At 30.6% G+C, this 25,878-nt stretch overlaps 1 protein-coding gene across 1 annotated transcript in view; it reads right to left on the bottom strand.

Annotated features, from left to right (window-relative positions):
• LOC130451874 (uncharacterized) overlaps window positions 1-25,878 on the bottom strand; it is a 146,102-nt gene that overhangs the window by 79,137 nt on the left and 41,087 nt on the right. The window contains exons 20-30 of the mRNA XM_056791235.1: window positions 23,650-23,812; window positions 22,071-22,296; window positions 19,871-20,344; window positions 18,869-19,066; window positions 13,077-13,355; window positions 8,712-8,864; window positions 6,975-7,196; window positions 5,496-5,651; window positions 3,460-3,698; window positions 1,925-2,243; window positions 241-374 (exon numbers count right to left, since the gene is read on the bottom strand). Of these exons, the coding sequence (XP_056647213.1) occupies window positions 241-374; window positions 1,925-2,243; window positions 3,460-3,698; window positions 5,496-5,651; window positions 6,975-7,196; window positions 8,712-8,864; window positions 13,077-13,355; window positions 18,869-19,066; window positions 19,871-20,344; window positions 22,071-22,296; window positions 23,650-23,812 (2,563 nt within the window). The remainder of the gene's footprint in view (window positions 1-240; window positions 375-1,924; window positions 2,244-3,459; window positions 3,699-5,495; window positions 5,652-6,974; window positions 7,197-8,711; window positions 8,865-13,076; window positions 13,356-18,868; window positions 19,067-19,870; window positions 20,345-22,070; window positions 22,297-23,649; window positions 23,813-25,878) is intronic.

Genomic DNA, 25,878 nt, shown 5'->3' with positions numbered 1-25,878 from the left:
AAATATCACTGTAATAGACGAAATCGTGACTGAAAATCATTTGAGTCTTAGAGAGATGGTGGGTAAGATTTTTTATTCCAGCATGATTTTAACTATTTTTCGGTTATTAACATAATGCACTATTCCAAACGCTTTTTATCTCAAATCAAACCCCAAGCACATCAAACCTTACCAAATAAATATGAGCTCATAATAATTTAAACTGACTCTTACCGTATTGTAAATAAAAAGTAGACTTACTCATATGTAGCTCCAAGTCGGGGGCGTTCCAATTTTGTTATGGGAGTTTCTGCGTCAATATTTAGTTTTGCTTTGTTTTCACTTAAATCAGTTGTGGCGTGTACAATAAACGTATCATTTTTGGAAGTTAAAATCTGTAATGAGAAATATAATGTTTGTTGTTGAAATTTATTTATAATTAGACGAAATCTTATTATAATAATTATATAAGTAACATGAAGCTCGAATGCTTCATAGTAATAGTAATAACGATTTTCCATTCATAATCTGATAGTAATCAATTCCTAACGTTATATACTCGTAACATGCTGTATACCTTTTTCATAACTCGAATCAAATTTAGAGCATTTCATATAAAAAAAAAATAAAAATATAATACAAAATATGGAATTTGGAATTTCAAATTGTAAGGCTATCAAAATTTATTTATGTAGTGAGTTTCATATAAATACAGTTTACACAACCAGCCAATAGGAGAAATGCTGGCTGCCTCATTCCGAAGTCCATATCAGATAGAGAAAGTATTCAATAAAAAAAATGCAACTGTGAGATTCGTGGGTTGATGAGAGCTGAGGGGTAATTTAAGCCATGAAATTTTTGTTCAAAACTAATAGATACATATGAAATATTTTGATAAAAATCGAAATAAATCGAAACACTGAGTTTTACATAAAATTTTAAACTGATTTTCGTAAAAAAAGAGACCTTATTATAGATGACTTGAATTTATATGTACGGTATTTAATTTTTGAGTTATAGCAATCAATCTGAGTGTATGAAAGTTTCTGTTTCTAAAGATTTTATTACTAATTCAATCATATTTGTCCGTGTAATAATGTGGTAATCACAGAATTGCCTGTCCATTTCGTTCCAGCATTTCATCATTGTATAAAGAATAGGGATAGTAGGTTAACCTTATGAGGATATCATTTGGCGAGGTTGACGCCACCAATAGATGGCAGTGGAAAATATTATATTCAACCCTTAAGCTGTCTTGTAAAGTTATTTTTTTATTTGAGAATCTTTGAACTTGGTTATATATTTCATTTTTTGGTTAGTGGATATTATTACAATTAATATACATCACTAATCTCTTAGTTAATATATTCAAATTATAAGAGGCGCTAGATGTATAAATGCTACAGCTTACAATTTCGAAAAAAAAACTGTATATTTAGCGAACTACTTACTAAAATGTATTCATATAACAAATAATCACTTCTTCTTTTCAATTTTTTAGAAATGGCTGGAAATAAGTGTGTTTATTTCAAGTGTCGACTAAGTAAGAGATTAGATCCTACAATTAAAATGTACCGATTTCCTGTGATTGACCCTACCAGATGTCAAAAATGGATCATACGCTCATGTGAGTTATTCTTAAGACAATTATTTTTCTTAAAGGAATAAAAAATAGTGAATGTGAATAAATGACTGTTCATGTATAAAACAGGTAAGTCAAATTATTAGATTTTAGTTTACCTTCAGTCTCTGAAGACGATAACTTGGTTATCGAAACATACATCAGACAGTGTGATTGTTAATGTTGGTGTAGTGGTGGTGTAAATAGTATATTCATGTCTCGTTCTGTCCAGTGTATTTAAAGTTCTTGAGCCATTTATTAATATACACTTATGCATTTTCATGAATATTATTAATCTTGATTTTCTTTTAATGTCATACGTACCTTTAAATCTACTACATAATGGTTTCTGTTATCGTTAGTGGTTAAATTGGCATTGAAACTAGTGAATCTATTCGAGTATCGTATACTTCCTAATAGCTCGTATCTATTGAGTGTTGTTAAGCTAATTCGGTATTCAAAAGTTACGGAAGGGCTATTGTCCTCGGGAGTAAATTTCACGGAAACTCTTGCAGGCAAAGCTCCCATAAAATCAGCGTTTCCTGTTATTTGAAACTGTTTGTCCTTTAACTTGAGAATGCCTTCAAATTCTCTTTTATTTCTTGAAGGGTTTTGTATAGAGCAATTGACAGTTAAAGGAATTCTGAAAAATAAAGTTATAATTTTAGGCCTTTCCAAGAAAATATAGCATATGGAATAAACTTTTATATTTATAATTATATAATGTATATAGAAATAAATAATTAATATTAAATGGTTTTCAAGCTAAAATTTAGTTTTTAACAAAAAATATGGTTATCCGGGTTGTAAGCAACATAATTGCTATTAAAAACTTACAGAGAGAGCTAGCACAAAATAAAATAGAAAATGATGAATCTTTGACGGCAGAAAATACTTTAATACATTAATAAGCCAAATTATTTCTTAAAAAGCGCAAAAGCATAATAATGCTAATAAGATAATTATTCGAAAATATACTACTATGGTTGTAAATATCATACTGAACTGAAAAATTTGGCGTAGACTAAAGTTTGTATCAACTCGTACCTCTCATCAATATTGATCAAATTATAAGGATAAAATTTTCACGCAGAGAACAGTCATAATGTAGTTTTCAGAGTGAAACGTAATCTATCTACACAAATTTGGAAGTAGCTTTGAAACTATTGTTGCCTGTCCGCTCTTATCAAATAAATTGATTATTCCATACTAATACCGTTTAGAGAGAAAAGATCTCCTTAAATGAAATTAATAACCTCTAGGATCGGAAAATATTAACATAGATACAATATTCTAAACATTTGTCACCATAAGTAGAGGTCAGCAGCTGGATTTTCCCCGATGAAAAATGGTCAAACAATATGATTCCCTATAATATCATCCCGAATGTTTAGTTGGAGACTGTGTATTAACCCCTTGAACAGAGAAAATTTTGTCAATGTCCAAAAAAACGCAAACTAATAATTGAAGCAAATTTATAATTATGTAATTCGACTCCATTTTCATTAATTTGACAAACGTGAAATATATTGTATTTTTAAGAAAATAGTTCAACTACCTTCTAATGGAGGTACCATCAATCAAAATTTTATTAAAGATTTTAGGAGTTCGCTGACCTCCGCTGAAATGTAATTTAGTTGAAAATCAGCCTCCAAACTGTATCCTTCATAAATAAGTCTGCCGAGTTTTTACATATTTTCGAGTTTTTTGTAGGTGCTCAACTATAGAAGATGATAAGTTTTCCAAATGAATCATTGCATTGTGATCTACTATGTAGTTTAAAAGCAACTTTTTTCGCAAACAATTTTAGCGCTCCCTGCGCTCACCTTTAATATTTCTGTTATGTAAAAATAATATACCTTTCTCCATTAAAAGTTAACTCAGAGTTGGCTAAAAATACATTGTTACTCAATATTGCGTTCATCTGTACTTCAATTGGGTTAAGCTGAGCCATAAGCTGTAGCGTCGATCTAAGATCTGAAATGTATATCTCTAAACCTCCTGTTGTATTTTCCAGACCAGTGAATGGAGTAGCCAATTGAAACATCCCACGAAAATCGCTTCTAGATCTTATCATCCAAGTTAAACGAGTGGATATCTGTAAAAAAATCGTTAGTCACATTACTTTAATTTGAAAAAGGTCACGTGCTTTTTCAAGATTACGAATATAAGATGATTCAATATTCAATTGAAAGGTTCAGACTAGTGAACAGTCTCAAATGATTATCAAAATAATTTATTTAAACGATCATAGATTTAACTAACAATATCTATTTACATGCCCTGCAAAAAATATACCTAGCAAACTCATATAAATGCATTCATAATGAGATACCTCAGGCAAATCGATAATAAACCAAAAAAATAGAATAAGAAATGAAACATGGAGAAATACTAAAGATAAAACTAATTAGAACTAAAATATGTGAAGTACAATGGAGTTGGTTTGGACATATAGACCTACTGGATGCCCGAAAACAGAATAGGAGGGAAAGATTATAGATGAAGACTAGAAAAAATAAAGATAAAGATGTGAAAGAAACAGTATGATAGAGCAGGCATGGAGAATAATGTATATGTCATAACCGTCATTCAATCAGCCATTTGGTTTAGAATTAAAATAAAAATAAAAAAGAATGGAAAAATGAACACACAAGTAAATACTTTCAAATCCAACAATTTTTGCCAAGAATACTTATCAGGGCAATATAATCTATTTTAGATAGTTTCGGGACGGCGGTGCTCCAATAATTGTTAAAAATGATACGAATTAGGAAGATATATTGAAAAACGTCTATAGACCTTTAAAAAAAATGTTTCTTCTGGCTCTTCAAACCAGACCTCAACAGCTTTTATTACCTCCTCGTTGGAAGAAAATTTGGATAGCTTTCCGCGTCTTTTCTCTTCAATTTTTCTCGTAGAGTCAGTAATGTCGAATATTAATCACCTGTTATTTTTCTACCCTTATCCAAAAAATCAATCATGATTACTCCATGGCAATTCCAAAAAACTGAAGCAAGAACTTTTCCAGCAGATTTTGGGACACGAAACTTCTTAGATCCTGGAGAGCCATTCCATCGATTGTTGCTTTGTTTCTGGATTGTAGAAATGTACCCAAGTCTCATCCATAGTAGAAATTCGGTTTAAGAAATCTACATCGTTTTCAAATCGATGCTTCTACCCTTGCACGCTTTTGGTCAACATTCAAATATTTGGGGATCCATTTGGCAGCAATTTTTTTCATGCCCAAATTGACATTGACAAATTCGTATGAAATATCCAGTGCTTCAGATCATCTTCAATGGAAAATTTACCTCTTTTGAAGCTTGCAGTCCAATTTTTCATGGTCGCATACGAAGGACATTGATCACCAAGAGTATTAAGCATATCTCCGTAAATCTGCTTACTTCTTAACCCTTTCTAATACAAGTACTTGATGATGGCTCGATACTCCAATTTTTCGATTTTTACAATTTCGGTGGACATCTTTTTTCTTTTAATTTATTGCGTAACTCTGATTTACTTTTCTGACGTCAAACTTTACACTGACACTTCTAATAAGTTATTGTTTGTTGCTAAGGTAACGCAATATTTTGTTTATGCAGGGATATGGTTTAGACTAACTAGATATCAATACATCCTCGTAATTCACGAGGTTTCACAAATTCAAATAACGATTTTAATCAACTGTCTCACTTACTTTATTGATATTAAATTTTGAAACCTATTTTAGTTTTACTGTCATCTTAAGATGAAAGAAAAAAATGGAACCCTAGAGCTAACCAAATGATTTAAAAAGTTCAAACTAAGTGGAAGTACATGGAACATTAATAATAAAAATAATTTTAGAAATCCTTATAAACATTGCAAACTTATTGGATATTTTTATACTTACGTCTGTTCGGAATTTCTCTGGAACCTTTAGATTCACATCAATGTAATTATCTGCTGGCGAAAATAATTTTATCACTTTCAATTCACAAAACGGAATATAAATCGACGGAGTTGTGACATGGAAACGAGAAAAGAGATCTACACGTCCATTATCAACCTGAAATTAAAGTTCGTATTATTGAAGTCTGATAATATTATTTAATATGCTAATAAACCAAGCAATTAAGAATGAAGTGCAAAATAATAATGTAATAGGATTTTTTATTGATTGTATCTATGTGAACAATAGCCATCAAAAATAATGTTGAAAAGTATGTCATTTTGATTATTGTTTTTATAGGGTGTTCAAAAACTTAAGTATCCCCAAAAAATTTGAACGAAGGAAAAAAGTCCCGTTTTACTTGAAAATATAGTATTACAATGTGAAGTATTAGGAAAGAAATTAGCTAATTGGGGCACTGATTCTTCTTAGAAAAATTCCAAATGTCGTGCTATACCGAGAGATTGGTCAAAAAATATTGGTCCTATAACTTGATTTCCTACAAATCTTTCATGCACTTTCTCTCGACGGTGAGCATCAATAGTTTTGTCTGCCGTTTAAAATAAATGTATTTTCATCACAAAACTAAATATTCTTAACTAAAATGTTGCCCGTGTTTGGTTGGTCTAGTATGGTCTTCTATCAAGACCATCCTTCAGTGATTCTTGGAGGTTTTTAAAGAAACAATTTATGTGCTTAAAAAATTCGTGCTACTCACATCTGGCTAATTTCCATATCATAAGAGGCTAGAGATATTAGAATTCTATAAACAGATAAATACATTTATTTAGATGTCTTCATTAAAAGCAGTTTGTTGATAGGAAGTGTCTTTGTATTCTATATTATTTTTCTATTTCACTTACAGTACTTTGCTAAATAGAAAGAATATTTTTGATGAATAACTTTTGAATACCAAAGTTCATTCACAGCTTCAATCTATTATATATGTTAAAAAAACTTTCCACACATCGTTATGTTGAATAGTTTTATATAGCCATGAACTCCCAATTTCAAAATATTTCTACTAAGAGTCATCTTATCAAAATATTTTTGCTTGTATTCCTCCCTTTGCCAACATTAATAATTCTGCTTCAAGTTGTCATGTTCCTTTCAGTTATTATCATTTTAGAGTACATGGTCCTCGACTACAACCGAAACAGAATCAGTGTTTCCAAATCAATCACATTCCAAGCACCTTTGAATTCAGTTCTCCATGACCATGTTACATTTTTTTTATTCAGATACTAAATATGCTTAATTAAACTAGAACTTGTTATGAATTGACATTTTCTCCTAATTTTGAATTCCAATATTTGATAGACAGTTCTATGATAAACCCCAAAATAACATAAGAGGTAAAAAAATTGTAAGGACACTAATCTTTTGCTTCAAATTGGGGTGTCAAAAAAATGTACTTCTATATAAATATTAATACTTTACCTCTATAGTAGCATCCACCGATATATCACTTCTATTTGTGGTGAACAGTAGCTTAGTATTATAATAATTCTCCTGAGTCTCAAGACCCCCAAACAACTTTAACTTCGGCAAAGCTTCAAATGGTGTATTGACTTTAAGCGTTACGTTATAAGTCCGCTCTTGTGCTGCTATTCTCGAGCCTACGTCCCTGGTTTCCACTATATATTTTGCATAAACTCCGGTCTAAAAAATTATTTTAGATGAATAATGTTTTTTACTACAAAAACAAGACACGGTGGATAGTAATTTGAATGTGGCTACTTAATATCTAAGTACTTTTTTAAAGTATAATGCAGGAATGTTTACCATTCTTAGAGAATGTTGTTTCATTTTATATAATGTTGATTATTCAGAAAGTAAACAGAGTTGATTTATTAAAAAAATATCCACACTCGACATTACATTTCCGACGTAGCGTCGGTATAATTATAAATTTGTGTCGCTAAGCTTGGCTGGATGAAATATCTCCTGAGTTTGAAATTCAAGAACTCTACCCCAGAATCGGATAATGATTTTAAATAAATATCGGGGTCTAAAAGAAACTACGTCTAGTAAAAGTGAAATTGAATTATTTGAGGAATTAATCAACAGATTTCGTACCAAGTATGAAGTATTGTTGTTGTTAAGCTGTAGCAATGTAAAATATATATGAGAGGGTAACATTTATTTTAGAAAATAATGGGTATATCCACTTCTTATTCGTGAAGTTTTGAAAAATTCACATTCCAAACTATTATTATTTTGTACAGCCGAATTTTCAAGTAATTCGAAACGCTTTGTTGTTATCTGGCTAGCAAAGCTTATATTGTATTTTTTTTTACTTTGGTTTTCATGCAGATAGTTCTGTTTTTGTTCTTACATATCTCAAATCATTTCGCCCTTGACCCAGAAGGGACCAGTATGCAAAATACAATTTTCAAGAATACAGATAATAATTGAATAAATAGATAATTGACAAAAAAGCATTTTAACGCAGAAATATCTTTGTCGACAGGAGAAGATGACTAACTCTCGTAGAGGTAGAGCCTCTCAATTATAAGTATGCAAGTATACCGTAATTTGTATGTCACCAAATCTATTCATACAACCAAAGAAATACAGAAAAACGAACCGTCGACCTATGCCAGTGTCTTGGTGTACTGAAACATGTACGTAAATCTGCTTTTTTAGTGAGAGCGCCTGTTTCTGTTTTAGAAAATTGCGTTCACTTAAAAGGAAGCTTACAAAATGATTACATTAAAAGCCGAAGAAAATAGACACCAATTCCAACAAAAATGATGTGAATAACGAATAATTCACACAGAAATCTCAAATAGATAGGAAAAATTTTAATGGATTTGAGGTTAGTTAATAAACAATCATTTTTATTATCTTTATTTCTCTTTCTTTCTCTATAATTTACTATACCACCAATGGAATCTTGCACTTTCCTAATTCATAAATAATATTCTCTTGAGTTCTTTGTGGCCTGAAGAAGATTTTTTGTATACAATACTAAGTTTGCTCCCTAAAGACAAGTACACAGGACTGTTGGTGTCAGAGTAATGATTTAGGTGGCTATTGTTTATGGTAGTTGCATAAAAAATTGTGGTGACCAATAAGATTAACTAGAGATAGTTGTTATGGCCAAATAAAAATTTGTTATAGGGTAAAAATTCTGATTCAGAAGGTTTTAAATGTTGAACTTCTCTGGCTTACCTTTATCATCTCAGTCCCATTTTGGTAATCAAAAGTAACTCCGAACATGTAAATCTGACCGGTTTGTATATCTAGATCAAAATTGGAGGTAATTGTCTTAAAATTTGAGTATGGTGTTAAAACTTCTAAGCTGTTTCTGATGGTCATGGTATGCTGAAAATCAAATTTTTTAATATATTATCAAGTTACTATTAATAAAGAAAAACGTTGGCAATTTTTTTATGAAAAGTGAAAGTTTTCGATGAAACCAATACCTACGCCATCAAATAGGCGTTTCCGTCATTCAGATTTTCAGATTTCCTAGGCGAAAAAAAATTTATCCACTCTGCTAAGCTCATAAAAAGTTTTCTCACAAACACTATAAAATCAATTATCCTATCTAATATGAGGCTATAGACTCATAATGTCAAAATTACTATTATATGACAAAGATTTGGTGTGTGAGAAATCAATTCAAATAAAAAACTATCAAATTATTTTAATCCGATGAAAGAACTGTGTGAAAAAGAAGTTCGGTGGGGAACACCGCAAATATGGCAGAATTTATAAATTATCAATTTTTTTTGGTTTTTTGTTCCCATACTTTCTTTGTTTTATATACTCATTTCAAATCCTTCATATTAAAAATTGAAAATTTCTTTTATATTATGTCTGAGAAAGCGATTAAAAAAATCAGAATTTGTAACGAGTATTTAATTCAGTTACATTATTTGAGTGACTTTATTGTTCATTTTGTTTCCTAATAATTTTTTATCAAATAATATTTTGATATCTACTCAATTGGACATCAGAATTCACACTACATTCTGATTTGGTATGGAAATTATCAATTCGTTGATATGTAAAGGATATTAGTATTTCATCTGGACCTTTAATTTGGTAAGAATAATAAAGAATACGAAAATTAACAGCAATGATGGGAAATTTTAGGTCCTCTTAATTTCACTAATTTGTTAACAATTTTGTTTCATCAAATCTCATTCATATGTTAAGAAATAGATATTCCATAAAACATTTTTTCTATTTCCACATATAGCTCATTAAAAATCGTAAGAGTTTAACTAGAAAATATCTCATGGGATGGATTTTGTAATTATATAAGATTAGAGTTGATGATTTTTGCCCCACTAGAACTATAGCACAACACAGCGGACTGACATATTTTAATAAAAACTAGGACGAAATCAATAAACGTCATTTTTTTACTAGACTACCAAACAAACAATCAATTTTCATGTTAACATTCAACAGTTAACAATTTCAGTGTGGAATCAACCACAACAAGATTTGTTTTTGATTTCAAGTACTCTGATTGATGCCAGAATTTGGACACTAGGTAGAAATTTATTTTTTGTTCAGAGATTGGTATCCAGACATAGATCTATGCCATCACTTTCAGGAAGCTGATTATAATATCCATATCAAACTTAAAAGTCAAATTGATGCAAATCCAATCCGGATGTTTATTTTCTTTATTAATTACAACCATAAAGCCTTGTAACTTCTACATATAATATATGAATCATTTATTTTGTGTATTGTGTTAAATCAGTGATTATCATTCGATTTAAAATCGTCTATTAAATTAAAGCAGCTGAATATAATTTTTTTCAGATTTTACGAACTTCAACTCTAGTTGGTATTATGAAGATTAAATGAAAACTTCACCTTCCAGAATTATACCAATTTGTCATTTTGCTATCTTAAAATTTCCTATAGGAATAACTTAGAAAATATTGTCTTCCAACCTCGTATAGTTGGGCCATTAAGACACACGTTTCAAAAGATGAATAAGTACAAAAATGGAAGTAATGCATCACTTCTATCACACGTTGTTATCTCTACAGTTTTAGTTGAAAAAGTAAAATTGTGTCAAGCTAATTTAAGATATAGGTAGAAAAATTTTCAAATTTTTCAACGAATAATAACGCTTTCTTCATTTTGAGCTCATATTATCTCATCACAAAAGTTATTTCATAAATGTAAAATAAATCCTACGAGGGTTGTTACCTAAGCTTTGAGATATGGCGAACGTACTCAGAACTTGTTGTCATAAGAGTGCTATTTCAGTTGTTTACAGCTACTTGAAACATCCATCTTAGTCAAAAAAAAGAATTCAATCGCATTTTCGAGCATGATTATCAATGATTTTTGACGTGGATTGAACCAACAACAGTGTACCGACCAACTCACTTCGACTTTTGATGATTAAGCATTATCTCAAGCCAACGTGCTTGGCTGGTTTTTCGAATTGAATCGTGGTCGCATTTCGCTACAGGATCAATTTCGTAAAAATCGTCGAAATTTCGCGTATGTGCCAGAAAATATCGATGCTGTGCGTAAACTGATATTGCAATATCGTCATGTGATATACCGTGAGATTGAAGCATACTTGAGCATTAGTTCCAATTGCATACATTGAATATTGTATGAACATTTGGCTATCAAGAAGATTTTATCGCGTAGGATGCGCATAATTTGACAAAAGACGTCTATAAGTTTGTGACAGGCGACGAATCCTGGATTTATGCATATGAACCTGAAACTAAACAATAATCCAACAAAAATTGTTCGCACACTTCGATACAAATGGTCCCTTGTTTTTCCAGAATAACTGTACGTCGCCAACATTTCATCAGAGCAACAAAGAATTGTCAATTCTGAATTTTACACTAGCATTTGTTTACCAGAGGTGTGCGGAAAGATTAGGGAAACCAATCGCAAGAGAGGTGATTGTTGCACATGACATTCGAATATATTTGTTTCCAGACCTTTCCGAGAGTTGTTTGGAAGAATTACACAGTAAATAGTCTTGGCTTAAGACTGCGCCTTGAATAATAACAATGAGGTTTCGACTATTCTGTTAACATTACTTCGTTGAAGATTATATTGGGACCACAAGAAATAGAGTCTTCAATAGTCAATCGAGAAGTAAATCATCGCGTTTTTTTTTTCAGAGGAACATCTATATTTCTCAGTAACCATTTCCAGAATAAATAAAATTTGAAATTATTACTATTGGTCTTTTTCTGTAACATGTAGCTGGCTGAGAAGGAACGTGTTGCAGAAGAAGGAATTGTATAAAAATCTCGTAGCGTGAGGTATGTTTATATTCCATCAAAATCAAAAACAGAAAAGAAGCGAAAATAGAGATATTCCGTAAGTTCTAGATCATATGAAGAGTAAATATACTCAGTGACAGAAGTGTTTAACTCAGAAGGAATATTTTCTTGACCTTAGTTTTTTGGCAATATCATAACAATAACTAAAGATATGATAACGAAATCAACTCCTTATTGACTATATTCACAAAAATTATGCTTTCGATTATTGTTTTATGAAAAACCCTATCTACGAAAAACGCATCGTATAGATATTGTTAGGTTAGGTTAGGTTTGCACGTTCGTCAAATTCTGTTCAGCGTGATAAAAAATGGAACGAAGTTTGAAGACGTCAAATTATCACCTAGATTACTATTTTGTCCGAGATAGAATTATGGTTTATCGAAATATTGGTCTATCCCATAGCGAATTTGCCCGTTTTGTTAACTAACTGCAATGAAGTTCAAGCTTGTGCTTCGCATGTGTAAAGACAGAAAAATAGATAAACACGAAGATAACTAATTGGTCAACGATGCTTACCACTAAGGGTGAAGATAGGCGCTTCGGGCAACTAACTCGGCGAGATAATTTCTCTACTATGCGTATTGTTCATGATTATTGCATTTTTTGACTGCTTTCCACTGTCCTCAATGTTTGGAGTGTTGTAAGGAACGGTGAAATTTGGAGATAGAATGGCGTACTATCGTATTCATCAACGAATCGCCATTCTATTTAGTTGCGCATGAAACTCGTAGAAGGATAAGACCCTGCCGTGAAAAGCTATACGTGCAGAGAAACTGAGAGAAGAATAGTTTGTACCTCAGCCACACATTGACTATCTCTCTTTGTTGGTATGAAGACGTGTATAGAATTTTAAACTAGTATGTACAAATAGAAAAAAATAGCCTCTCATAAATACGAGCAAATTGTGATAACCATTCATTTTTTCATACCTTGATACTGAATAAAATAAATTGCAGAGCACAGTACTATTAACTTAATCTTAAATACATGTAAACTAAGTTTGACATGAAAACGTACATCGAATAATTTAAGAAATATTTCTAACCTATTTCTAATCAAGTACTCATATGTCTTCAATCTTTTATAAACAATCACAATTCACCACTGTTATTCACCAAACAGAAATTAATGCCATTTTTTCATTGAAATTAGTTCATAAGATTAGAATATATGCATTATTCCTACAAAAATACTTTTCGTAGTGTAGAAACGTGAATTGTGTATGTCTGAGAATACTTACAGTGTATTCGAACTGATCGAAAATCTCAACCATTCCATGAGGCGTAGTCAATTCAGATTTTAAAATATAGGATGTTCCTCTCTGGTCAATTTCCAATTCACCTTTTATTGTGGGGTAAATTATGACATCCAATTCTATTGAACCTTCCCAACTAAGTGGATCATCGTAATCTTTTTCTTCTGTTTGCGACTGTTTCGATCTCTCATAGACATTTTTCAACATGATACCCAATACCTTGAGAGGTTTGGGTTTCGATTGACCCAGAAGCTTGGCACCGAGCTAAAAAATTAGACAATCATGTTTATTTCACTTTTGTAAACGAATGACTTTCCACCTAAGAGTATTTACAGAAAAATTTGTAATAGAGATAAAAATACGTGTATGAAATTGAGAATATTTTATAAAATTATAGAACACGATTGTATTAGAGTAAAAACTTATTAATGAGACTAATTTGAGATAAATGAATTTTTCTATAAGCTCAAGAGGAAATCACAAATTATATGGTAGCTACTAGTACTATGATAATGTTACCTCAAATTACAGTTGAACAATAATACAAAAAATTATGTATTTTAAGTTATACGTTTCATCTTCTATATGTAGCTCAGACAAAAATAGTTGATTCAACACTGTGACAATCTCTGGAAAAATTATCTCAATATTTGTTGAAATATATAGTCGCAAAAATGCTTGCTTTTGTTCTTCAAAAAATAGTGAAGGCTTTGTTTCGTGAATATTCACTTAGTACAAAAAAATCTTTTCTATATGAACTGGAACAACCCTTCAGTTTATTTTTGAACAGAAATCAAAGAGTAAATATTTCCTATAGCTTCCTTTGGAATGTAAAAAGATGAAAAAGTATTTTTATATAAAAAATATATTATTTACGAGTGATACTCCATGTCAATATTGCTCTTGATAATATTTCATTAAACGATACTCCATTGGCATCTTCTCAAATCAAAATTGGCAAATATTAAGCGATTTAATAGTGGTAATGAAAATTTGAATAAATTTATCATCATAAGTGAAGATTTGATACATTTTAGAGAAATTGAAAGGCCTCTTGGTCTTCACTATCTATCGACAGTGAGTTATTGGTTCACAAGACAATACTTAAACCTATTTGGACATATGGAATCCAGCTATGGGGTTCAACCTCTATATCAAACCTAAATATTATTGAGAAATTTCAGTCAAAAGTTCTGAGGATGTGCCCAATAAAATCATTACATTCCTGGAAGAGAAGAAATCAAAGTGACAAGTATAGAAAAGTACAATTAAAGACAAAAATTTAATGTTAGAATCTATAATTCGGCGTAGACTCAAAAGATTTATCCCGTATGACATCGCAGATTTTAATATGTTTTATATGGATTAGAAGCTTCAGTTAAGAAATCTCCTCTACGTTTACTATTATATTTTAGCATATCCAAGTTTAAATTGATTAGAAGTGTTATTTATGTAATGCCCCCTATGTTAACTGTTATCTTTTAAGTAACTTTACCATACACCAAATTTTTTTTAAACCTATTTTTCATACATGTTTTGTGATACCGGTAAGTAGTTGCATAAAGTATACAATTTTTCTATATACACCTTACTTTTACTTTACTTTTTATTTACCTTTACTTATTACTCCATTTAGAAACAGATTCTAAATAAATTTGGTAAATAAATAAATAAATAAATAAAAGAAATATACCAGGCTAGTCTATCTAGCCAAGATTACTCCACATGGTAGCTCCTTCACAAAATTGTAGTAAGATTATGTTTGATCATTTTTGTACAAGATTGTTTATAGGACTGATAAGACTCCAAGCTACAATACTGCAGCTTATATGAAGGAAGAAACATTCTTAATTTCCAACGTTGTTCAGTCTGAACAAATAACAGTCATCCTCTTTCTGTATAACTTTCGTAGTCTCTTGATATCCCATTTTAGTATTAAACTGCCAATTTAACTTACCTATTCATCTCTTTCTTTTATCATTCTTTCACTCACCACCCTCTACTCACCTCTTCGTGCATTTATAGAATTCTACTATTAGATAACCTAATCTAATCTTATCGTATATGTTTAGAAGGTACATTCTTGGTAAGCTAAGAATTGATATTATTTGATTATAGAGAAACTTTCCATTGCAGATATGATTTCATATTTTATTAACAGAATTCATTTGCGTCATAACGATAGCACAACATCAGTCCTTAACTTTTCTAACTAAATAAAAATTGCCACATGCTAAGTAGTTTGTTTACATTATAAAAGAATGATTTCATATATCACCATAAGTTCCTTGATTTTGGATGCAGATACAAGGTTGAAACTTCCCAGTCCGATCGGTTACAATGAATGCATATTTTCTACATTTCAGATGATGCCAGCTTAATACGCTGACCTGGATAGATATAAATTTCAAAATTTATATTCTGGATATTTTTCAAGTAACAGCTATTCCTTTATCGCTGTTATAGTGACGCGTTAAATTATTACCCTGTTCAGTGTAATAGAAAGTTGCTTTCTATTTATTAGATTATTTTATCTACATTTTCAAAATCTGCCCGGAAAAGGGTTAGATTTGAAATAAGAGGGATACGATTTGGAAAATAACTTGAAATTTATCTACATTTAAGAATAATTTATAATGATCGCGGCATCTAGAACAAAGATTAAGAATGTATGAATACATCTGGAATATAGGTCCAAATAAATTTATGAATATTATGTATACAAAAGATCTATATATACAGGTCATGCAAAGAATAAAATTGTAATAAATTATTTGTAAAAGTACAAATTTGTAACTGCATGACAAATATTCAAAGATCTCAATGAAAAATGAGGGTCCGATAAAAGTTGAAAATCAAGGTTGTGATATTTGTTTTTGATTGGGACGGCATAGTGCGATCAGATTTCTTGGTGATTAAAAGTCTTCTCGTAGTTCCCATCAACCTTAAATGATATAGCACTATGCGACTTTTCCCGAAATCGGAATATGTGCTATTATGTTTACGTTTTGACACCATTTCAACATAACCACAAAGCAGATGAAAGTTTTATACTCATGCTCATGGTCGTCGTCAAGGAATTGATAAATCATTCTAAATTTTTATCGGTTCGCTTCTAATTCAACACCCTGTGTATTGTACTTTAACTAACTAGCATCTTGAGTTGTATTGAGTTGTTCAAAAATAGGATATGTGGCAGAAGTAATAGTACTTCTTCCTCTGTAACACTTTTTTATTCATAAATTTGTGGTCTGCCAGTTTATGGAATAAAAGTATCCGAAAAAAAATGCGTTAAGCTACATAAATATTTTGGTACCCCAATTATTATTAAGGTAAATACTACATGTCATCTAGGGCACGAACCAGATTGCTTCTTGGAATACTTGCACGGGGTATAAATAATAAAAACATACAAAAACTTTATATTTTGTGATAACTATCCATACATGGACCTTGAATTTTGAATTTACTGAACGCGTATTTGAGGATAAGTGTTAACTTTCATTCATCAAAATTACCGTAAACACAAAGATAATTAAATTACATTGGTATTCGTATCACATTCACTCAATTTATGAACAAGAATGGAAAAACTGTTTGATACTCAAAAGTAAACAAATAACCTATATAGTTTGCTCACACATAAAATATAGGAGTATCACACACAGAAAACTGCTTTTGACAACAAAAGCAGCAACAATAACAACTACCACATCAAAAAAAACCTACATGACTGACGAAAACACGAAAGTCTCTCAAGCTTCCACTTCATATGTAGCAATCGCAATATCTTCCCCATTCCCTAAGAAAGTATCTACATTTATTCAGAGTATTAAGACTATTTAAATTGGAGATATGGAATTGAATATAGGAAGATCAGTTTTCCTACAAATTCCTCATGAATTGATTGATATTTTTAAGAGAAGTAGTTTTAGATATGTAAACAATCAGATTTCATCGTTCCGGGGACAAGTTTAGATCATTTCATCTTGTGAAAACTTCCAATTACGAACTACTGCAGTGATAAATCCTTTTGAAAACAACGATCATTGAATTGAATTTTTCCCACGAATAAAAAGTGTTTTATCTGCAAGCAAAATGGTCATATAGCAACCATCAACCGTGATACTCAATCTGGTCTCCTACTATGAATATCTCAGAAATCAGATACCCTCACTCCTCTAATCTATAAACAAGCAAAGTAGTACTCCAGACTTAGCTAAAGTTTCTCTCTCTTTTACAGATCATCCATATATACCAGTAGTTCTTACACATAAAAAAAACTATACCAAATATATTACAAAACCTGTTAATAAAAAAACTAAAAAGACTCGATAGTCTAAAATATGTTTCCTGGCAGTTTCAGGGTAATAATATTTACCCTGTGCAAATCTACTGACTCTATAATAATACCTTTAAACACTTCAAAGCTTTCCCGGTAAAGTAAAGTTCAACAATTCACCAAAAATTTTAAACCATTGCTTGCTGACATGCATACTATTCACCGTGCCCTTGCCGACCAATCCCTCAAAAATCGATTCACAAGAATCACAAACAAATGAAAACGTCTTTTCGTATAGATATGGGCGTATCCCAATGTTGTACAACAAATTCAGCAACTGGTGTCTGATACCAAACTGATATTTTTTATCCAAGAAATGAATTTTACTAACTCACAAACGCTAGTTGGTCCATTAGCACTACCTAAATTCCAGCTTTCTAAGAGTTATCACAGATCCAAATAATAAAATAACAAAATTCCAAAACAAACAACACAAAAAAAATATCGATAATCAATATTTTCTGTAACGATAAAGAATTTCAATAATTAATTTTAAATAGATTGATTCAGCTTGAAATACAGGGCAATATAGGAATATCCTCAACTTTTGAATAGCTGTAGATATAATCGGCTTTTTATTTCTGTTGTCTATTATTCATGAAAAAGAGACTCTTGGGAAAAAATTTCCTTAAATAGTTTTTTGTTGGTATTTGTTTTTCTGCTACAAAAGCTTATCGCATTAACTTCCCGAATAGAATTTCTTCCTCCTTTATATCCTGTTTCTTCTAATTGTCTTAGAATGTTTGGAATTTCAGGTCTACTTTGACAACATATTGTCGATTTTAGACTGTTTTCTAATTTCAGAGTTTTTGTATTGCTCTAACAAATAAAGAGTCATTTCATTTATTTCAAGTTTTTCCTCTACTACTTTTTCCGTAAATGCAGGTAATGCGGTAATTACTAGTTGCTTCTTCCATATATCCAAATAATATTGACGATCATTTCATAATTTGATCGTTTGAAATAATTCTACCACTATACACTAGCTTCATATGACATTGTACAAACAGAAGTAAATCGTATCGTACAATGGTCATACATGTAATGTATTTCTTGTGAGGATTCTTTATCACTGTACAATTGCAAAAATTAATAATCACTGAATATCATCATACTCCTAATCGAGCCCAAATACCATAATGATTCTTAGATATGTAACATAGAAAAGAAAGAAATTTGAACATTTGCTGTTTTTGGATCATAAACTGAGGAGTAGTTATAGTTATTGATGATTTTCAAAATACATTTACAAAATATTAACTTGCACTTTGTACCATATTTTTTCAGCAACAATTTGTGATATTTGGAAAAGTTAACTATCTATTTGTACCCAATATTTTGTTTACAATAGAAATGTATACGAATACACGACACGTTATAAATCCCTGTTGAACTTCACATAGACGTTGAAATACTTACAGTACAATATACATACCTTATAGTAAGAAAACTTAGAGGAAAATTCGAAGTCTAAGCCTTCGTTGAATATAAGTTTTGCGACGATACCGTTTTCTTCAAAACCTTCGATGGGAGTATAAATCTTGTAAGAATAGTCGAAATCTACAGCATTAGCGTAATGCCATACTCCAGAGAATCCTAGTAATAAAAAGTTCCATCCTATCCGGAAATCTGCCTGAAAAGAGTGTTTCGAAAATAAATAAATAAATAAATATATATATATATATATATATATATATATATATATATATATATATATATATATATCTCATTTCTTCGACCTTTTGATATATTAATGCATCTAAATGTTCTTGATTTCAGGTCTAAATAGGAATTTAAAGATTAAAGATTAAAAAATTCTTGGAACGGAATTTGATACACGAAAAAGAATTTTTAGAAATGGTTCGCATTCATAAAAACGAAAAAGATATAAATTTTGTAAATTGATAAAGACTTAAAGAAAAGTCGAAACTTTTATCTTTCTTTCAAAAATTATTTGAAAAACTAGTTTATATATATATATATATATATATATATATATATATATATATATATATGACGATTTACGTCGCTTGAATAACTCACATTTTGTTTCTTCACATTTATATTTAGATTTATATATATACATTAGAGATTTGTGATCTTGCATTATTAATACTCTCCGTTGTTCCAAACTTACGAAGAGGCTCTATTAAATAAGTTCTTGAAACGGGACAATCGAACAATTTCTAATTAAAATTTGTCTAGTTTCATCACAGTAATAATTTTGAAATGTGACTAATTTCAATTCGAAATAGAAAATATATCATTCTAACGTCGGGAAGGGTTGAAAGGTTATTTTTGGACCCAACATTGTATATAGTTTCAGTTAAAATTTATTGATCAGCTGGTGAAGTCATGGAAAGATTATTGCTAAACAAAGCCTTTAAATGTGAATGTAAACAAAACAATGATAGTCTAAAATTCAAAAATTACTTACCCCGTGTGGCTTCAACTTTGCAACTATAATGACATCTTGCAAAAATTCTACCGGTGTAGCTAGATGCAATTTAACATCAAAATCGGTAATGCTGTTAACGGAAAGCAATATTTCACCCCCTAATCCTCCTGCAGGATATGTGATTAAGGAAACAAAGTTACGTTTAGCTGAAGAGATAATAAATCTTAACTGGTAATTATCTTTGATTGTTGTTGCATTTATTACTAGCATGCAGTCCGAAAGTCTTATGAATTTCCCTTCCATATCTAAATCTATTTGATTATGATCCAGGTCCAATTGTGCTGCTCCTCTTATATAATTACTATCTTTTATTATAATTTTGCTTACAAGGAGACCACTCTTGAAACCTTTGAATGGGCTTTGAGACCTGACTGTTCCAGTTATGTTAGTATATATGTTGTCCTCATCTATTTTCCATCTACTTTCCAAGCCAATAACGAAATCAGGATTATACTAAAATGGAAGTTGAGCGAAAAATTTTACTTGGATATTCCAAAATATCATTCAAAAATGGGATAATAATCATAATAACATTGACAAAATATTAAACATACAATAAACTACTAAAAATAATATAAGAATTTAACATATACACAGGACTCGGAATCAACAAATAAAGAATGTTACACATTAAAAGAGAAGAATTCAGAATAGAAACATACAGAACTTAACAACGAAATTGTCGAGAACAAGATACAACAATCAACTAAACAATCATAAAAAAAATGAAACCAAATGCATAAAAAGTATGAAACTAATACTATAAAAACAACTCAAGTAATAAACACCTTGGCCATACCAATTCTGTGCATCGAAAAAACAACCACAGCATGATCATAATGACTAACCCTGGGACATGCCTCAGGACACTGCAACGAAAAAGTTTAGCTTTGAGAGAAACTTTCTCAATAATAAACTGTAAAAACAAGTGGTATCAAAACACCATACAAGAAATGCCATTAAATGGTATACGGACGGATCAAAAAGAGCAGTCGAAATTGGAATAGGAGTGTACGGGCCCAGAACCAAACACTCTGAATGTCTGGGCAACGCACCAAGCATTTTTCAAGCAAAAATTTATGCAATTGAAAAATGTGTTCCGTTCAATCCAGAGAGGAACTATCGCGAACAAGATATCATCATCCTGTCCGATAATTACGCAGCTATTAGAGATCTAAGCTCCAATATCATAAAATCCAAACTCGTTTGGGATTGCCTAGAAAAATTAAACGACCTTGCAAGAAAAATAAAATTATCCTACAATGGATTCCGGGACACACCGGGGCGAGGGGAAATGAAAAAGCTGATAAGCTCGCTATAGTGGGGAACCGAGCCCTTCTGTGGTATCATCTTTAGAACAATGGAAAAAGCACTAGAAAAGAAGGTAGATAGGAACAAAACCAATTATTGAGACAACCTATAGGGGGTAAGACAAAGACTCTTCTGGGAAATCATAACCAGAGTAGATGTGCTGAATGTATCAACCTAGGTACAGCAGTAAGAAATTGGAACCCAATAGATCCTTTGGGTCTAATGTATACGAGACCCCAAATCTATATATACTTATACATGATCAAAAGGGCGAATTCAATTGACATAAAAACTCAACCAGACCATGAATAAATATATAAATAAAAACGCACGACCCTACGTCCCTACATAATCCATCACATCACTTCACACATCGCAGACAATAAACCCTTCACTCAAAATCATATAAAAAACATAAATTATCACATAACATATAAATACTGAGCACATAAGAAAAATTAAAGACAAAGAAAGATTTAAACATCATGCAACACCCAAACAAATGATAATTCATTTTATAAATGGCTATATGTTGGAGAATTGAAAGATTTATAACATCAATACAAGATAGAATATCTAGTAGTTTTTAAAATCCAACCGAAGCAAATAACTAATATGAAAAACATTAAATATTTTGGTTAGAATACTGAGAATACTGGTTCTATCCATACGCTGCTTATTTGATATGAATTTAGGCATGATTCAATCAACTTGTTAACGATGTTACATTATTTCCTGCTAAATTAAAATTATACCTTCGAGAATATATTCAGATTATCGTGGTTTTACCATTATATACTCAAAAATGTGCTAGTTCTCCATCCAACTGGACAGTGCTTTTTATTCTGAAAAACTTCTGTTTACGTACCATTAAAGTGATATCTGTGTTAAAATGAGTTCCATTTTGCAGGTGACTTATAGTTGTATTTACGTTTGGTACGCGGTCCACAGTGCTCGCAACGGAACAACTATATTTACACATAAACTCTTTGTCATTTGATGTATAGTTTCCAAAAATATTCATTTCTATCCTTTGGCGTCTTTCCCAAGATACTATTCCATACAGATAGTACATGTGATCCAAATGTTCTAAACTAGAATATATAGAACATTATAAATTTTAATAGTGGATTAGAGATCTTCTGATATAAAAATCGTATTTAAGATTCAACAAGTCATGCATTGTTATTTGTTTGGAATATTAAGTTCACCCAGGTATGTAAATTTTGCCAAATAATTGTGAATGAGAGAATAGTGTGATATATCACTAGTTTATTCAGTAGTAATAAATGTATTCCCAGACGAATTTTGACTTTAAATCAAGCAATTGATTTTACCAATCCATTTTTTGATATTTTTGTAGTTGAAAGAGCTTTTTTATTCTTAATGACAATAGTATGATTATCATAAACTTTTTGGGTGGAATTTGTTAAGGGTATCTCCGATTTTAAATGTTTTGAAAGCATACTTTTCTCTAGTGAAAACTGTACCGCAAGCTGACAATTTGAAAGATAGGTTACTATTTTTGTCTAAAAATGTTAAAAGACCACCTTTTTTTAATACCACAGAATGTATGAAGTCCAGCTTGCGAAAATGCCCGTGATTTAAATTTTAAGGGCAACATCATAAACCCGATGAACGAGAAGTCAAATATACAGAAATTTTTGATCTGATTACCAGTTTCAGTTGATTTATCTGTATATATTTTCACGCTTGTAAATGCATCTAAATGTTCTTGAATTTAGGTCCTTTTTGTTTTAAAATTAGTTTTTTTATATAGTTTTTAAAAGAAAGATAAATTTTGACGTTTCGACTTTTCTTTAAGAAATCCGCTCTTTCAAAGTTGCTTGAAGTAGTTATTTTATTTTGGGTCTATAATTCGAAATTACTTCACTGGTGGTTTGAGAGAAGTGGTAGATCTCTTATCCACGAACTCCGTAACATTGATGAGATGTTCACTCCAATCCAAGTTTCCCTTCTCTCTGTCATATAATCTCCATTATATGATTCTTGTTCTTTTTCCACTTTTCATATTCTTTTGGTCAGTACAGTACAAATAACTAAAATAACTACACACTTGAATGAATGAATAAAATTTTTCAATTAATCAACTCTCGATGTTTTCTTGACTGTACTATGTTTAGTATCCTCTCACTTTTTTGAGTGTATCAAATAATTAAGAGAAATTGAAAATACTATATTGATATAAAAACATGTGTGCAACAATCACTTGCAAATTAGTATTTTAAACATTCTAGATGTTTGTTTCAATATATGAAAGTTTGAAGTATGATTTCGGTGCAATTATAAAATACCATTGAATCTACATATTTCAAATTTGTTTTCATACTTCTACAATATAGGAATATTCATTGAAATATCTTAATTTCTTCCGTCTACCCAAATTAGTGAATTGAATCGTCAATTGAATAATCAATATTACTCACCTTCCTTGCAATTGTGTAACCTTCCAGTTATCAAAAGGTGTCTTTAGTTCCGAAGCAATTTCGAAGAAAAGTTTCTGATTATATTCGTATATTACATCCAAATCAATAGCAAACGTTTTTTCTACATCCCAAGAAAGACTAACTAGAGTTTTCAAACGTTTTCCTAAAAAAATAGTTGAATTATTGTGGAAAAACACGATAAAATTAAATTTAATCTTCCTCTATGTTTTTCCAAAACATTCACTGTTCCTATATTTAACAAAAAGCATTTTATTTTCTGATAATATTCAAAATGTTAATTTCGTGGGTTTAACCGCTATTGTATTGAGAATGAGAAACATCATCACATAAATACTTATATTAACACTTCCATGAGAACAAAGTCAGTGTTTCAGACAGTTAGATCAAGATTCTAAAACTGATTAGATTAACAATAAGGCTTATATTTTGATTATGCGAGGAAAATAGTTGGTCTTACAATTTGGTTTATGGAATTTTCAGTTTTACTCAATTGCTGTAGACTATTTCGAGACTCCCACACTTTCCAGTTTTACTTTGTTATTCCAAATAGAAGATTCTTTATTTTATTGCGTATTTCGATGAAGCATCTCAAAAATTGAGGTTTTACTATCTTACATCGAGTATCTTATGTTAAGAAAATGACTGATTTTTTGAAAAAACAATGTTATCATTTCACATGGTAGAATTTCATGTCTATTATAATTAAACTTCATAATTTTTGGGATGAAATTAGTTTAGTTATGATTGAGCATTCAAAACCAATTTATAATTTCATCATTTATAGGATACGAGGTGTGTAAATGAAGTGATAGGCTTCTTCATTTTCCGATTCTTTACAGCAATATAATCTCCTCCTCTCTTTGGTAGGTATAAACCGGTAGCTTTCAACCGACGCTATTGAGTCAGAATGATTTTCAGATTTCTGAAATAATGTTCTCTCAAGTAATTTTGGCAGCCATCTATCAAATCACCATCGTTGTTCTCAGTCGTGAATTTTTCTACAGTATTTTGGCAAAAATCTTTCGCATGTTTTGTTAATTGTGTACCAAAATTTGATTTTTGGTATAAGTGTTCTGATCACTCACTACTCAGTTTTAAACGATGATCTAATCTCAGCTCAAACATGTTCGTTAGTTTCGTCTGTTTTTTCAAGTTGAAGGTGTCTAAGAGAATTATTAATTTCAACGTCCAAATTTTAAAAAAATAATATGTGCCAAAAAATTATACTCTGGATATATAATTTCTCCTGTTCAACTTCTGAAAATCACACTCGTGGATTCATCAAGCTTAACAAAAAAGTTGATTGATCACACAACAATGCTCTGAATTCCGTTGTTCAGTTTTTGTAACATGCAACACAAACAGGAATTCATTTATTGTGATCTTAAAAATAATGTAAAATATGTGCGGAGTTAAAAAAAGTAAATAAAGAGATAAATTAACGGGCACAGGCCAGTAAACAAACGTTCCCAGTGTTTATTGCTTGCGCCATGCTTCTCTATCATGAATGAAATGGTCAATCGAGGTGTTTTAAATCGTCTACCCGATGCATATGCAGTCTTTCTCTTCTCACATTTGTTTTGTTACGGATTAAGTTTCTTTTCCTGTCTACCAGCTTCGTGTTTAACATTTTTTTCCATTTATCTGATTGTTTCCTTTATTCTATCAAGGTTTTTCTTTGTGAGTATCAAATTTTGAAAGTCGTATGTGATTAGAGGGATCATAAATTGGTTGAAGATTTTTGTTTTCGACTATTGATTGTATTTCTCATTCCTCAATATATATGATAGAATTCCAAATAAGGGCTATACCAGTATTATTCTCTCTTTTTATTTCTTTAATTTTATTTTCTCTATATGAATATGTAATATGCTGCCACATATTATATTATTCAATCTTCTCTTGAATATTAGCTCTTCAAAACAGAACATCCAAATACAAACAAAGAAACCGCTCATAATATAGCTGACAAAGAGCGAGTTTTTTATTGGGAACGTGGCAAGGAAACACCAAAGTGGACTAACTTTAATATATTTTCAGAGCTTTGGAATACTTATGTATTCATCGACTGGGAAATAATTAATTAAATTTCACGGTGATTTTTGATATTGTTAATGCTTGTAGAAATTTTTAAATTCATAGAATTCAAAATTCAATATTCAAATTGACGTTGATAGAAATACTGATTAATTGAAATATATATGGTTC

This window comes from Diorhabda sublineata, chromosome X, assembly GCF_026230105.1.
Source record: "Diorhabda sublineata isolate icDioSubl1.1 chromosome X, icDioSubl1.1, whole genome shotgun sequence".
NCBI classification, from domain to species: Eukaryota; Metazoa; Arthropoda; class Insecta; order Coleoptera; family Chrysomelidae; genus Diorhabda; species Diorhabda sublineata.
Note: the sequence above shows the minus strand (reverse complement) of the source record. Positions and strands in the feature narration are given on the sequence as shown.